This window comes from Chelon labrosus, assembly GCF_963514085.1.
Source record: "Chelon labrosus genome assembly, chromosome: 4".
In the NCBI taxonomy this organism is placed as follows: domain Eukaryota; kingdom Metazoa; phylum Chordata; class Actinopteri; order Mugiliformes; family Mugilidae; genus Chelon; species Chelon labrosus.
This window is the reverse complement of record NC_140340.1, coordinates 16,534,568-16,550,203: the sequence shown is the minus strand read 5'-3', so window position 1 is coordinate 16,550,203 and position 15,636 is coordinate 16,534,568. Positions and strand designations below refer to the sequence as shown.

The window sequence follows — 15,636 nt, the reverse complement described above, 5'->3', positions numbered from 1 at the left end:
CAGCCGCAACGCCCAGCACACCCAAATTGTTTGCTGCTGTGGCCAGCTGCGCGCCCAGCTGGAATATTTTACCAAAATATTCCAGAGTGTCTTTATCCTGTGGCAGCGGTGGTAGTGGCTTTCTATTCCCTGACCAGCCGGCTGAGTGCGGGATAATGAGCGCAGCGAGAGCCTCTTCGAGCGGGGGCACACCGGGGAACACAGTCTCCGTCTCCCCCTGCACACGCAAGAAGGGAGCCATACCCACGACCGTTGCCTTGGTCTTCAGCGGCTCCTGCCATGACGCCTTGACACATTGCCAGATGTCAGGAAGCGCAGGGGAGACGAACACGGGTCGGGGTGGTTGAGCCGGGCCGTAAAACCCTTGGCGGAGACGGCTCACTGGTTTCGGAGGCAGCGGTGGGGGCAGGGGGAGCCCGACACACTCCGCTGCTCTAGTCATGACCTTCGGGAAGTCTAGCTTGATTGAAGCGGCGCCAAAGACAGCCTAGGCGTCAGATAGGGACAGCTCCTCATCTTCGTCCTCGTCTCCTCGTGTCAGCGGGCCGGCAACGAAGGCTGAAGCTGGCCCGGTCGGCGATGCTTCTTCAGGCATGGTGGTGGTGTGCGTCGGAGCGGCATCCTCCTCCTCCATGGCATCCTCCTCATCCTCCCGCTTCTCCTCGTCACTGACGTCGGGGGACAGGGCGAGTAGAGTCTGGCCGGAGAAGAAGTCGGCTCGCTGCTGGCGACGGACACGGGGGATGTCTCTGCAGCACGGGCAGGCCGGGCGCCGCTCTAGCCCGGCGATGGCGTGGTCCATTCCGAGACACTCGAAGCAGATTAGATGCAGGTCTGTCGGAGCGATGATACCGCTGGGACAGGCCGGACAGTTGCGTGGTTCTTGTAGCGGCGACTCCATCCTAGGAGATGTCTTGTCAGTGGGCACTCGCCGACGCTGAAAGTAGAAGGAATGAGGGCAGATGGCGATGCACCTGCTTATATACCCGCTGGAAGGGCGGGAAAAGTAGGCACGCCCCTTGGGTCGGCTACGTACATGCTAATTTTCAGTGGGCCATCGCGTGTACGCGATTGGAAGAGGGTTATACCCATAGAGTCCAGTAGAGGGCGAAGCCTGTGTGAGATATAACACTGTCCTTTTACCATGAAACATGACCTGTTCTGTGCCCTTTGAGTAAAATTAACATCAGTCAAACATTATACAGTTTTATTATATGTCTTGTTCGAATCCATGGGCCGACTGGGCCTTTCTGTGTGGAGTTTGCATGTTCTCCCTGTGTCTGCGTGTGTTCTCTCCGGGTACTCCGGCTTCCCCACTGTCCAAAGACATGCTGGTTAGGTTCATTGATGATTCTAAATTGGCCGTAGGTGTGCATGTGAGTGTGAATGGTTGTCTGTCTCTCTGTGTTAGCCCTGCGATAGACTGGTGACCTGACCAGGGTGTACCCCGCTTTTCACCCGATGACTGCTGGGATAGGCTCCAGCAGACCCCGCGACCCTTAACAGGAACAAGCGGTTACAGAAGATGAATGAATGAATGAATATGTCTTTGTCAAATGAAACTCTGTTTAAATATGTTGCACTGGCTTTTGCCTTAACAAAGAAATGAACAAGTAATGGGATGTTCCTCTTGACCCCACGGCTCCAAATGCCACGGCTCCTTCGTTTGTAGTGAGATAAACTGTTCTGTATATTTGTGACTTCAGAATCCGAATCCAAATGTGACTCATTGCCACTTGCAAGGAATGTGCCCTGGTGTTTGACGCTATAGACATAGTAAGAGAAAAAGCCAAGAAACAGAGGAATAGCTTTGTTTCTATAGTCATTTTACGGCAGAACTTTACTTTCTGGTATTTCCGTTTAAAAAACACATCTGCAACATAGAAGAAGAAACATCGACAACACAGTCACTCAGCTGAAGTCATTCTAACACACGAAGATAAACTGGATGTGAAGGAAAAAGATTTACTCCGCTTTAGGACATATCTTCGTTGTGCGCAATTACAAAATGCTCTTTTAAATAAGTCAGAAATGGCACAGCTGCCTCTTTTCCCAGGCTTACTTCATAATTCACGCTGGTTCAAATGGACACGTGGTGAAGTGTGAATATTCACAAGAACTTGCACTCTCTTACATCAGATCATTTTAGAACTTCACGCTAACGTTGAGAATAATACTCAGCCATAGGGTCAGCTACTCATGATTGCACTCCCTTTTTCTTTACACCTGAAAAAGTTTATTTTCCCATAAGCAGTTGAGCAGTTTCCCAAAATATATGCAGCAAGAGGAACTGTCTAAATAATCTTCTAAATCCCTTGAGTCCCTGTAACTCCATCCACTCATCCACTGATACAAAGTCAGCCAGTGTTGCTTTCTTCATTCTGGACCTCATTCAATTGGCAAAAAGTGATAACACTGTGTGAGACAGACCACAGGTGCATACCTGGATTTTGTCACAAGGGAAAGAACTGCCACACTTTTCCACATCAGTTGGAGGTCAAGTTCAGGTATAAAAGAAGGCGAGAAGAACCCGTTCCTCGCAGAAACGTTTTTGACGCGCTGAAGACATGCTCAGGTTTCTGGTGTTGACAAGTCTCGCAGCCTTGGGTAAGGAAATGACAGACTGTACTGTAACTATTCATTATTTATCTCTGTTTGCCTCTTTCACTTTCTCACTGTTTGTCATCCAGCCAGTCAGTTTGTTTTAGTTTAGTGAACACACAGGAGCTCCAGATTAATCTTCTCCCAGTGTTTTTCTGTACTGTCATTTTGCTGTAGATGAAAAACAAATAGGAGATATAGGAGGAAATCCTTGTATAAACCATACTCCTGTTTTTCATGTTTTTAACCAGCGCTGGCTGAGCTGGATCCCCAGGTCAAGTACCTGGAGGAGAGCTATGAGAGGGTTGTGGGAGGTGAAGTGGCCAGCCCCAACTCCTGGCCCTGGCAGGTGCTGTAACGATCTATCCTTAAATGCAACCATAGTTTCAGAATAAGAAAAACATGTGCCAGTACAGAAGGAAGTCAAGTTTCAATTATTTTTCTGGGTCTGTTTCTTCCCCTTTAGATCTCCCTTCAGTACCTATCTGGCAGCAGCTACTACCACACTTGCGGAGGATCCCTGATTCGTAGTGGCTGGGTTTTGACCGCTGCTCACTGCGTGGACAGGTAACATAATGATTAACTACAGACTTGGGATTCTTCAGCTGTGTGAGCTTTAGTAATATTTGTGCTTTTTTTTTCTTTTTCTTTTGATTACTTTGACTCAAATGTCCACATCCTACTCTTATCGCAACACTGAGGTATGATTTATTTCAGTGGCTCTAAATGTCAGCAGTATGAGGAAACTTTTCACGGCCTCATTTATAACTGTCACATACCAGGGGGATTCATGTCCTTGATTAAAAAAGGATAAACCTAATCGAAAGAAATGAGTCAAACCACAACCAAAGCCATTCGTTTAAGTTGCGTTCTTTCCCTTTTGCTTTGGTTTACTGTAATAAGAATTCACAAAGCCGTACTGATTTTCAAGCGAAGCTAATTATTGATCGTCACCGGTATTGTGTCTCTCTTTGGAACATTGCAGCGCAAGGACGTGGCGCGTCGTTCTTGGTGAACATGACCTCTACAGCAACAGCGGCAGAGAGCAGGTCAGGCAGGTCAGCAATGTTTACATCCACGCCAACTGGAACTCTAACAACGTGGCCAATGGGTGAGTATTGCTTTTTTTTTCTCATATTCATTCAATTTTAATGCTCTTTTGTAGAGTCTAAAAGAGAAGTGTGTTATTTTAAAGACAGTTTTGCTAGTAGGGATTTCCAATTAGTTTTACATTTTGCTCATTTGAGACAATATCATCTGAGCAGATCTGCTGATTTGGGGTCTTCATTAATGTGACCTGAAGGCAGTGTCGGTCTAAGCTACAGGAAAAAATCTCATGAAAGTATTTTTGCTTCCTCTCTACCTTAGGTATGACATTGCCCTGCTGAAACTCTCTTCTGATGTCACTCTGAACACCTACGTCCAGCTGGCCTCTCTGCCTCCCTCTGGCCAGGTCCTGCCCCACAACAACCTCTGCTACGTCACCGGATGGGGACGCACCTCCAGTGAGTTGATCGCACGATCCCTCTACAACGAAGTCAATACCGCGCTCGGGTCTTCTCTGTAATACTCAGTGTAACTTGACGTGTCTTTCATTTTGATCAGCTGGTGGTAGCCTGTCTGCTCAGCTCAAGGAGGCCTACCTTCCTGTGGTGGACCACAAGACCTGCAGCAGCTCCGGCTGGTGGGGCAGCACTGTGAAGACCACCATGGTGTGCGGCGGAGGTGGAGCTGAGGCTGGATGCAACGTAAGTATAGGCTCATATTACTTCTACTTGTTAGGTTTTTTAATTTTGAGTCCTTTGAAGTGATACACTGGCAAATGGGATTAAAAGTGTCAAAAAAGAAGATTTAGATAGATAGATAGATAGATAGATACTTTATTTATCTCTTTAATCTCGTTTCTATCAGGGTGACTCTGGTGGCCCTCTGAACTGCTTGGTTAATGGAAAATACTACGTCCATGGCATTGCCAGCTTCGTGTCTGGACTGGGATGCAATTACTACCAGAAGCCCACTGTTTTCACCCGTGTCTCTGCCTATACTTCATGGATCAATTCGGTTAGTATGAAGCACATCTTTGATGTTTAATACACGAGTTGATGAAAAATACATATTTTTTTTATACAGAAGTATTTTGACTTAATGGAACGTATAAAATCTTTTATAAGCAAGCATTATTTTGATTGCACATGTGATGCTTAATCATTTCTCCTGTTTTCCAGATCATTGCGTAAGAGTCGTCCATGCTGCAGCACACGAAGACCACGTTTTCATCTCTTGGTCTCATGCTTCAAAAATAAACTTGATGCAAATTTGTGTGATGACTCATGTTTTGTTTTTTTTTAGTTTATGCAACAGACAGTTTGTCATTAGGGCCACTAAAGGTTATATTTTCAGATTTAGTTTGCTGAAAGCATCAAACTACCCGACCTACGTTTATGAAAGACATTCACAAATTTATTGGGTGAAGCGTGGCCATAGCTGTTCAAAAACAATTTGGGTGGAGATTCTAAAAAAAACCCTTCTTATTTTGGCATGTTGGTAACACGTTATCACGAACCGCAAACCGTGATAAAGTCTGTGAAAGACGACAGGTGCGTGTCTAACCGCTGCCGAGCTCAGCCGAGGGCTCACAATAAATCAAGGTCAGCTCAGGGTTTAAAAGAATGAGGCGTGCTTTTGGGAAAGCTGAGACACCGCAAGTCATGCTCGTGTGTCTGCTTCTCGCCACTCTCGCAGCCACAGGTAGGAAATGTCAACGCTGCATTGTAAATGCATTTAGAAACTCAGAGCACAGACACAATTAATGCAAGAGGTAATCACATTTAAATAAATTTCAATTTCCACACCTCAGCGCTGGCTGAGGTGAAGCTTCAACCCAGCTACACAGAGATCAACACGGAAGGAAGAGTTGTGGGAGGGGACCTAGTGTATAATCACCTCTGGCCGTGGCAGGTAAAGCCAGACTGAGTCTTGAGTGAGACATATCGTGAGTGTAAGATCCTCACTTTACCTTTCTGTACAGGTAGAAGACGAAACCAAAAGATGAGACGTGTGTTTTAAAATGGTTACACAACTCTCCACATTTTACACATATACTGTAGACCTACATGATACACAAATGGTGTAATTTTGAAAACATGCTTATTTGCGTTGCTGCCCAGAATGAAATAAGGAGTATGGTCCCACTCTCATATCTGTGCATTAAAATGAATGAATGAAATATGAAGTCAGCAGCCTTTAGCTTAGCTTAGCATAAAGACTAGAAATGGGGAGATCTGCTCGCCTAGCACCATTTTTAAAGGTAGTAAAATCCACCATATTCTTTACGTACTTGCGATTTTAACTGGATTAAACAAAAGAATGACATATATGCCAATCTTATCTGACCGGATTACAGCCTCATACTCAGCGTACACATTTAAGAGAAAGATATTGTGTCATCTGACTCTCAGCAAGAAGGCAAAACAAGTAAAGTGGAAAAAAAGTATATGTTTTTATGAAAATGTTTAATTCTGTTCAAAATAATTATTGTACTTCAGCAAGCATACATGTGCCAGTTTGCACAGCATGGTTTGAAGACAGTATTACATTTGGATTTTCGGATGAAAATATTCTGTCCGTCCTGCTCCAGGTCTCTCTCCAGGACTACTATGACGGAGCCTACCATCATTTCTGTGGTGGGACACTCATCAGGACAGGATGGGTTTTGACCGCTGCTCACTGCGTTTACAGGTAACACACGGAGCGCTGTAGACATATTCTGATCTGATTCACTGTCATTCTTGTCGTTGTATCATACTGACTGCACCAACACACATTTTTCTGTTTGTCCCCGTGCCTTACATCTGTCATTATGTGTCACCATGGAAACAAGTAACCTAACCACTCACTGTTAAGCATTTTCCTGTAAAATAACAGTAAAGAACTGGCAGCAGGGTTGCCATTATGTTTCTGTAAAATTAACATATTTTTACTGCCACTAAAATTTACAGTTTTGTGCTGTTATTGAAAAATACAGCGTTTACTGTTTTTTAAGATTACTTTCACAATGCTTTACAGTCAACTGGTTTGTTTAAAAATACATTATCAGTCTTCACAGAATCTACAAACTATGTGCTTTGTGAAAGAACAAATCCGCATGTAATTGCACTGTGGAAAAAAGAAAGAACACAGCTTCTTAATGCACTTTGACTTTTATTTTAACAAGAATTCAGAATGTTCAGAAACAGGACACAAATAAGTCGGCGAGAATAACAGGGATTCAGACCTTCTACCCTATAAGGGAGAGAGAAAGTGGGTGAAATTGAGAGGGAGAAAGAATTAAAGCAACAAGACAAGCTGGTGTCTTTGTGTGCGTGCGTAATGGGATTGAATAATCTCACCATTTTAAATGAAGTCCCACTGAAGGTCCATGAGTCTTCTCAGCAGTGTGGATACATGTGGGTTGACTGTTGTCTTCTTTTTGCTGGTGGCTTTGCCAGTGTTTTTTGACAAGACTTTGCCATGTCCAGCCTTGGTGCCTTGCTCAGGATTTATACCCATGAAGCGCCTGAAAAATAATAGTGTCTCTTCAAGTTGTGTAACTCACTATCATCTGTGAAAATTTAGCTAGCTACTGAATCATTCTGTCAGGCCATGCACATATTCAGTATGCTGATGAAAACAAACTGAAAACATTGCCAATATACTTTGCACCAATTTACAAATGAAATAAAACTGCTACTCACCAAATAATTTGGATAAAGAGAGGAAAAGATCCAGCTTCCCATGTGTAGTTCGGGTTAAATTTCCCAGAATGCAAAAAAATACAACATGATACCGTGATTTAGAAGGTTTGGATGAATGATTAGCGGTAAAATGCTTATTTTTAATACTGTTGGAATTCTGCTGTAAATTAACAGCGATTGCTAACAGTGCTGATACAGTTACAGTTCCATCCGCGTGGTCCTCGGTGATCTGGTCCTGGACACTACCCACAAGACAGAGCAGTTCAGGACCGTCAGTGGTGTTTATGTTCATCCTGAGTGGAACCCCAGCAGCATCTCATCTGGGTCGGTCTACCTGTCATTGCATTGTTGTCTCTGTCTAATTACAGTGGTGAACATTTTTAATGTTTGGCCAGGATGTTTTGAGTGATGTTTGATTTGATTGTAGCAGATTTAATTTTTTTCATCTTTAGTAATGACATCGCCCTGCTGCGGCTGTCTTCTGCGGTCTCCATTACTCAATACGTGAAGCTGGTCAATTTGCCTTATTCTGACGAGATCCTGCCTCACAACTACGGCTGCTACATCACTGGATATGGGAGCACCTACGGTGAGTCCTCATTCTCTTTATTTTGACTTTAAACTATGCAGTGGCTAACCCATGCAGTCTTCTCAGTCTCATCGCACATGCATGTCTATCTTCTTTGGAACTTCAGCTGGTGGCGTTAGCGGCACCAGGCTGAGGCAAGCCTTGCTTCATATCGTGGACCACCAGACTTGCACCAGCTCTGGCTGGTGGGGCAGCACTGTCAAAAAAACTATGATCTGTGCTGGAGGAGGAGCTCAGTCTGCATGTAATGTGAGTAATGTTCCAAAAATCACGCTCCCCAAATAAAACAAACACGCTCACTAATAAGACCCCTTTCTGTCTCCAGCTTACAAATTTGCACACAAGATACACATTTCACACAAGATTATTATTTTACACTTTACACACATTTTTAAACAGCTATTAGTGACACTGACCTTTTTGTGTTTTTATTTTTACAGCATTATTTCTCTGATTTAATTACCGTGTAAGACCCAGTGCTTATAAGCAGTGCTTATAATTCATTAAATTGTGCTTCATACGTATATATATTTTTTATAAATAAAACTTATTAAATTCATGTGGAGTTCAACATTTTCAAAGATTCAAGTATGAAACTTCAGTTCAGTTTTCACCAATTTAAAATAAACTAAAAGTAAAAGACAGAGTGACAATTAGTATTTTTATTATTATTATTGTTTTATTGTTATTTTCCCCGTTATTTCTGCATTTAAAGTATAAAAAAAATCATTTGCATCTGACAGATTGAACAGTGAGGTGCTTGTCAGCCTAAATTCATTCAAAGAAAGAAATCACATTATTTTGAGTTTGTAAATAAAACTTGAGTTCTGTATTTTTTAAGGATTCACGTATTACAATTCAGTTGTTTGCTTTTACCTTTGCACCAATATTTTTCCATGTAAAGTGTAAAAAAAATATTCACATCTTACAAATGACTTACAAATTTTAAGTATTAAATTTCCAGCAAGTACGTTCTGAAGCATAAAATAGACAAAAAAACTGACAAAGTGAACTTCTGAGGCATATATAGGATTTGATTGTTATTATTGCCACAAAAAAGAGGGGAGAGCCTCACACTCCTCCCAGCTGACAGAATGTCATATATCTCCCAAAAGCTAGAAAGTTAGGAGAGCAGTAGAAGGGATTCAAACCAGTGACTATTTGATCCCAAATCTGCTTCTCTAACAACTAGCACACAGCTCCCTTTCTATGTTTGACTACTGATCAGAAAGTCCTTTTTCTTTCCTCCCAGGGGGATTTTGGTGGCCCTCTCAGCTGCCAAAAGAACAGCCATTGGTACGTCCATGGTGTAGCCAGCTTTGTGTCTGGTATGGGATGCAATGCATCCCAGAAGCCCACTGTCTTCACCCGCGTTTCTGCCTACATCACATGGTTGAAAAAGGTCAGTAATGGCAACACAATGCAAACCAAAAGGCAAGAAGCCAAATAGTCAGAGACTAAATGTAGGCGCTAAACGGAGAAGCTAAAGGACTGAGCAAATCAAATGGCCAGTAAAATGAAAGGCGGTGGGAGAATAAAAACAAAAACGTGAAGAAAAAGCCTTTTTAAAATCTGAATACTATTTAATCGGCAAATTCAGTTTTTTGGTGAACTAAAAATGTGTTTACAACAACAACAACAACAAAAAAAAACGGTTAATAAGTGAATCATTTAACTATTTATTGATGGATCAATCCATTTTTTTTTAAAGATGATCTATTGGATGTCCATTAAAACATAAAATAATAAATCAAACTCTGTAATTTAGTACTTTTATTTCTACATGAATAGGTATATTTGTAATCAGATTAAGTAATGCCTGTTTATATTGTACAATTAATTATTGGTTAGTAAAATGTTTTAATTTCACTTGTAGTCCTCCATACAAATACATATGTTTAAAAAACTGTCCTGCAATCTCTAGTCATTGGGCTCATACCATAGTGTCTTACTCCATCTGTGTATTTGTGTCAAAAGTCATCTGCAGGTGCCACGGTAGTGTTCTAGAATGTTCGCTAGTTGCTTTCGTTGCTTCCTTTGTTCATCTCGTTCTTACCTGCTTCATTCTTCATCTTGAAGTCACTTCGTTTACTTGTGTATCGAGGATTTCCTGAGTGCTTTCACACGTTTCATCGAACTCGTTGTGAGACATTCATCGTCGGTTTGACAGTTTAGTGAGTTCCGTATTCGGACACAGCAGCGTCTCAGCCATGGCATTCGCTGAGGGAAGTAGAGGCATCTACAATCCCATCAGGGTAAGGACCAGTTCAGTTTCCTTTAGTTGATTCTAAATATTTTCACATGTAATTAATGCAAAATAAGAGAAGAAAACTGATCTAATGAACAATTTGACCTTATTTCCGCAGGTGTTCTTGGACACCATCATCTATGAGCGGCCTCTTGAGAACTGCTGGCATCTCAGCTCCTACAAGTGCCTTGTAAGATCCTCTATAGTTTTAAGTCTGCTATTTCTTTCTCTCTATATATAATATATATATGTATATACGCTAATATATCTGAACTGTGTCCTTGTTCTGCATTAACCCATCTGGTCTCCTGTGTTTTATTTAGATTGCACTTATTGTCGAACTTTTGAGGCTACAGCAGAGCAAACAGCTCTCATGCAACATATCTGTTGAAGACATGATTGAGCTGCTGATGGTGTAGAACAAGAAGACTCTGAGAATTCAGTGAGTACCTGAGAAACTCACACAGAAACATGCATAACGCACTACACTTGACTTTTGCTCATTGTGAGGAACTGTAAAGATTAAACTCTTGTTTTCTTTGTGTTTGAAGGATGTGGGAATGCGAAATGGACGGCTTTCATAAGACCCATGCCAAGCCTCTTGCCCAGCTGGTAAGGACACGCTCTTGAAAAGACTGCACACTAGTTTCAATTGATCACTGCACTTTCTCCTATAAATATGTTCAATCTACTCAACACCTCTTTTCTTGTCTCAGGTGTGGGAGGTGATGAACCAGATGAAAAATCGAGATGTGGAGTTTGAAGCCAGAAGGCTCCTCCACTCTTCAGAGCCCATGCCTCCTGACTTTCTGTAAGTTACATCTGCCACTCATTTCTTCTCAGTTACGTTCTCTGGTTATGTTTGTGTAATTTCCTGAATAACTAACTCTGAATAACTGTAACCCACAGACATCCCACGATCATCAGCCAGGCCAAGGAATATGCCAGGAGGCTGACAGAGCAGCAGTTTGTGGCCCCCTGCTCCCGGCTGGAACCATGGGAGGTGGCTGTTGGAGTTACAAGAGCAGTCAAGGAGCGGGTCTACGCCTCTCTGTCCTCCATATTTCTGCAGGTCACTTTCTCCTGCGCCACAAGAGACGACATGATCAAGTCCACCCAAGAGAACGTTAGACAGGCCTACACCCAAGACGTCCTGGTCTCGAGTCTCAACAGTTTTGCAGCAGACCTGCTCAACACCATTGTTGATGTTGCAGCAGCAGAGATTTGTTCATCATTTCCTCCGTCATTCCTTACCACCACTGCTGAACCATCAGTGCTGCTGTACTCCTGCTTGGATGCAGAGGAGGAACAACGTACATCCAGCCAAGAACAGGAGACCTCTGTGGCTGCAGCTCCATCAGCTCCTTTTCCCTCCACCGATGGATCTGCTTCCATCATCCCTGCAGTCCAGCAAACTGAACGTGAACAGCTAGCTACATCCAGCCCAGAACCCGACTCTGCTGTGGCTCCAGCACCTCCACCTGCACCAGTAGCCGCTCCAGCTGGTGTTCGGGTTCCATCATTGTCTTTGTTTTATTTCTTGGTCATTTATTTTCATTTTTATTCCACTGTTAATTTACACAGTTCAGTTTCAGTGGAGCATTTTGCATCATTTCCATTTTTTGTTCACTTTCATTTTGTTTAGTTTCATTTCATTTTTGTTTTATTCAGTTTTATTTCGTTTTCATTTTCCTCAGTTTTATTTGAAGTTCATGTACATTTACTTTTTTGTTTTTATTATTCATTTCATTTTCATTTTGTGTTAATTACTTTGATTTGTGTTAATGGTGTTGAGAAATGACTGCAGGTCGCCAGACCCAGAGTCTGTTCCGGCTCCTTCACCTCTGTTGGCTCTTGTGAGCCCTTCAACTGAGCCCACAAAAGACTGCTGTGGTTTCTGTTCCACCTCCACCATTTTCATTTTCTTGGATTTATTTCAATAGATTTTGATGACCCTGAATTGGCTGATTGTGTAATTGTGATTAGTGATCTGTTTTTCTGTGTTAGTATGGTGATATACTGGCAACTTGTCCGGTTCGTTATGAGACCATGGCGGAGTAAATTAGAGCCATAGTATTAACATTGAATGCATGTTTTTTTTTTGTTTTTTTTTTTATGCAGACTAGTCGTTGCAGTAGTCAATGACTAGTCGACTATCAAGAGTCATTAGTTGTAGCCCTAAACTGGTATAGAGATTTATTGTTATAACGAATATACAGATGATCTTCTAAAAATCTTTTCTTCTTCTAGGTCATGGACAACCCTTGAGACGGACAATTGTGTTGCATCAGACTCTATCCTGAGGTGCAGCTGAGGTCAAAACCTCCACAAATAAGCCTATTCAAAATAAATATGACCATTTCAAACCTCTTTTCTATGCCTGATGTAATGTTTTTAAATTGTCGAAGTCATCTCCTAATATTTCTCTGGAAGTGACATTTCACATTATGAACATGACTGATGAACTGATGGTGAATCACGCAGCAACATTCAGATAAATGCCCGTCCTATTATCAGGCCTCCTAAAACTCCCCATTCAACATTTTCCAATGCAAAGCATGTGAGTCACCCAGCAAGTGACAGAAATGGGATGAGCACACCAACAAGCAGAATGAGGGGGCGTAGCAGGCAACTGAAGAGACGCTTTTTTTGTTTGTTTGTTTTAAGTAATGCACAATGTTCTGACTCTAAGTCCTGACAGCCAGCATTAGCAGCAAATGTGAATATTCATTTTGCAGCCTTTTGTGCTTTGGTTGTCTTATTCTAATTAAAGGTTAGAAGTTTGTAAACTGGTCAGCTCTAATTGCTCTGGCTGGTGTTTAAGAAACTCTTTCTCTCCCGTGCTATTTTAGAGGGAAAAGGCTTCACTGAACGCACAGGGCACTAATAGAGGCTACAGTAGCTGCATGATAAGTGTCTGCCTATAGTGGGAACCACACACATGTTGTTGCAGATGGTTAAAGTGGAAATAACACTTGACAGTCAGGCTGAATGGACTGTAGATATTCACAGACTTTGCATGTCAGGCTATTCATTATGTCTTCCAGCACCCCTAATTCTTTATGTAGACTTTTTTTTTTTTTTAATGTGTTGAATGTTAAAATCGACCTTGAAACATTCGTGAATCAGTTTAAAGCAGGGCCTGTGGGGAGGTTATATTAACCAGTGTCTTTGTGGATATACTTGGGTATTAGTCACACGCTCCCAGCTGTACTTTCATTATTACAGGGCTGTTGTAGTGGATCTTAAGTAGAAATAAAGAGCATGCCCCACAAATTAAATGTACATTTGTAGTTAAACTTAACTGCAAAAACACTGCCTGCCTTGCTTAGCTCCAAATAGAAGTTTACACACACTTACTAACTGAACAGAAATGAAGCTTAGCAAATGTTAAATCAGGAAGATTATCTCTCTGTGCCTGCCTTCTACATCAGGCACATTTTTCACAGTAAGCTCCATCTTTCATTTCTATATTCATCCAATCACAATCCCCACACCTGAACCAATCACTTGCAAGCTGTAAAATTTAAGTCTGCTCTGACGTCCCTCAGCTATCGTGTCAGTTTCGGTTCCATTGTTGTGGACCACCTCCACTCCATCACCGCCACCAGTGCCTGCCGGTCTCAAAGTTCCTGAAGACTTTATTTCTCCTGGTCAAAATAAATGTAAAAAATTCTCTTTTTATTACTTTTATTACAACTATCATTAAAATAACCAAATATAACATAGGGATATTAAAGATTTATGGCACACATGTGACATTCAACCTGTAGGGTTCTTTTGGAAGAGCTCAGAATATATGAGCCAGTGTTGCTCAGAGGCTCCAGGATGTAAATCAATATGTGGAACAAGAAAAGTTAGATAACAGGTACTGTTGGTATTTCTTTGTGCTCTGGTAATACTCGCACAGCTAGTAAAACATATCTGTTTATTGTTTCTGTGGCCTAAAACTACCCCAGTCCCAGAGAAGAACAATGTGAACAAAGTATGTACATGTACAAATAAAAGACTTAAATGTAATTCATCTCCTGATGCCGGAACAATTTTGTCCGACTCGCTTAAAATTTGCTGTGTTCGTCTATCTTTGCTGCACACTACCTACTATGAACGTTGACGGTTATAATACCACCCCTGCATGGCCTCATGAATGCTAATCAAAGGCTTAAAGTGGAATTATGTTCTGTAGCCTCGGGGTTGTTACTGGAAGCGTTTAGACGGTGATCATAATCAACATTAATCAACAACTTGTAACCTGCAATACCAATGGATAGTCTACATGCACACATTATTATACCACGACTGTTCCTCCTTGACACGTGTTTAACTCTGTAGATCTGGAGTTCAGCTGCTGGTTGTTGTTGTTCATCAGAGGATGATCGTAGGCCCACATCTCTACCACAACCACTGCATTTTATATTAAACAGTTGAGTTATCAAAACAGTTTGTATAAACTCTGCAGCAGCTCCTTGGTCACATTTAAGCCAAAACTCTCTTCATTTAAAATTAGTCTGTTCATGAAAGTTTTTCCCCCAATTTCTTTTTCACAAATGTCTTAAAAAACACATTAATATGAATTCAATATAATGTAGTGAGATAAATAGAGGCAGAAGATGTTATCTTTCAGTCAGAAATGCACAAATTCAAATTCTAAATTGGCCGTAGGTGTGAATGTGAGTGTGAATGGTTGTCTGTCTCTCTGTGTTAGTCCTGCGATAGACTGGCGACCTGACCAGGGTGTACCCCGCTTTTCACCCGATGACTGCTGGGACAGCAGACCCTGCGACCCTTAACAGGAACAAGCGGTTACAGAAGATGAATGAATGAATGAATGAATATGTCTTTGTCAAATGAAACTCTGTTTAAATATGTTGCACTGGCTTTTGCCTTTACAAAGAAATGAACAAGTAATGGGATGTTCCTCTTGACCCCACGGCTCCAAATGCCACGGCTCCTTCGGTTGTAGTGAGATAAACAGTTTGTGACTTCAGAATCCGAATCCAAATGTGACTCATTGCCACTTGCAAGGACTGTGCCCTGGTGTTTGACGCAATAGACATAGTAACAGAAAAAGCCAAGAAACAGAGGAATAGCTTTGTTTCCATCGTCATTTTAGGGCTGAACTTCATATTCTGGTATTTCCGTTTAAAAAAACACATCTGCAACAAAGAAGAAGAAACATCGACACAGTCACTCAGCTGAAGTCATTCAAACACACGAAGATTAACTGGATGTGAAGGAAAAAGATTTACTCCGCTTTAGGACATATCTTTGTTGAAGAAGTGATGTAAATATTCACAAGAATTTGCACTCTGTTACATCAGATGTTCATTTTAGGACTTCATGCTAACATTGAGAATAATACCCATAGGGTCAGCTACTCATGATTGCACTCCCTTTTTCTTTACACCTGAAAAAAAATGTAGTCTCTCATGAGCAGTTGAGCAGTTGCCCAAAATAGATGCAGC

General features: G+C 41.8%; 1 protein-coding gene across 1 annotated transcript; it reads left to right on the top strand.

Moving 5' to 3' along the window:
• The first annotated feature begins 2,440 nt into the window (after positions 1-2,440).
• LOC311486912 (transmembrane protease serine 9-like) lies at positions 2,441-9,459 on the top strand. Its single transcript, XM_084542933.1, has 14 exons — positions 2,441-2,607; positions 2,853-2,950; positions 3,068-3,168; positions 3,587-3,712; positions 3,970-4,106; positions 4,207-4,349; positions 4,513-4,662; positions 5,244-5,349; positions 5,459-5,559; positions 6,239-6,339; positions 7,533-7,658; positions 7,787-7,923; positions 8,030-8,172; positions 9,176-9,459. Exons 1-14 carry the CDS (start codon positions 2,568-2,570, stop codon positions 9,371-9,373), a joined length of 1,707 nt encoding a protein of 568 aa, XP_084399059.1. The 5' UTR covers positions 2,441-2,567; the 3' UTR covers positions 9,374-9,459.
• Positions 9,460-15,636: the final 6,177 nt, after the last annotated feature.

Coding starts and splice junctions, on each gene's coding strand:
- LOC311486912 (XM_084542933.1), top strand. CDS start 2,568: ATGCTCAGGTTTCTGGTGTTGACAAGTCTCGCAGCCTTGG. Junction 3,713..3,969: donor TCTAACAACGTGGCCAATGG/GTGAGTATTGCT, acceptor TCTCTACCTTAG/GTATGACATTGCCCTGCTGA. Junction 5,560..6,238: donor ATCACCTCTGGCCGTGGCAG/GTAAAGCCAGAC, acceptor GTCCTGCTCCAG/GTCTCTCTCCAGGACTACTA.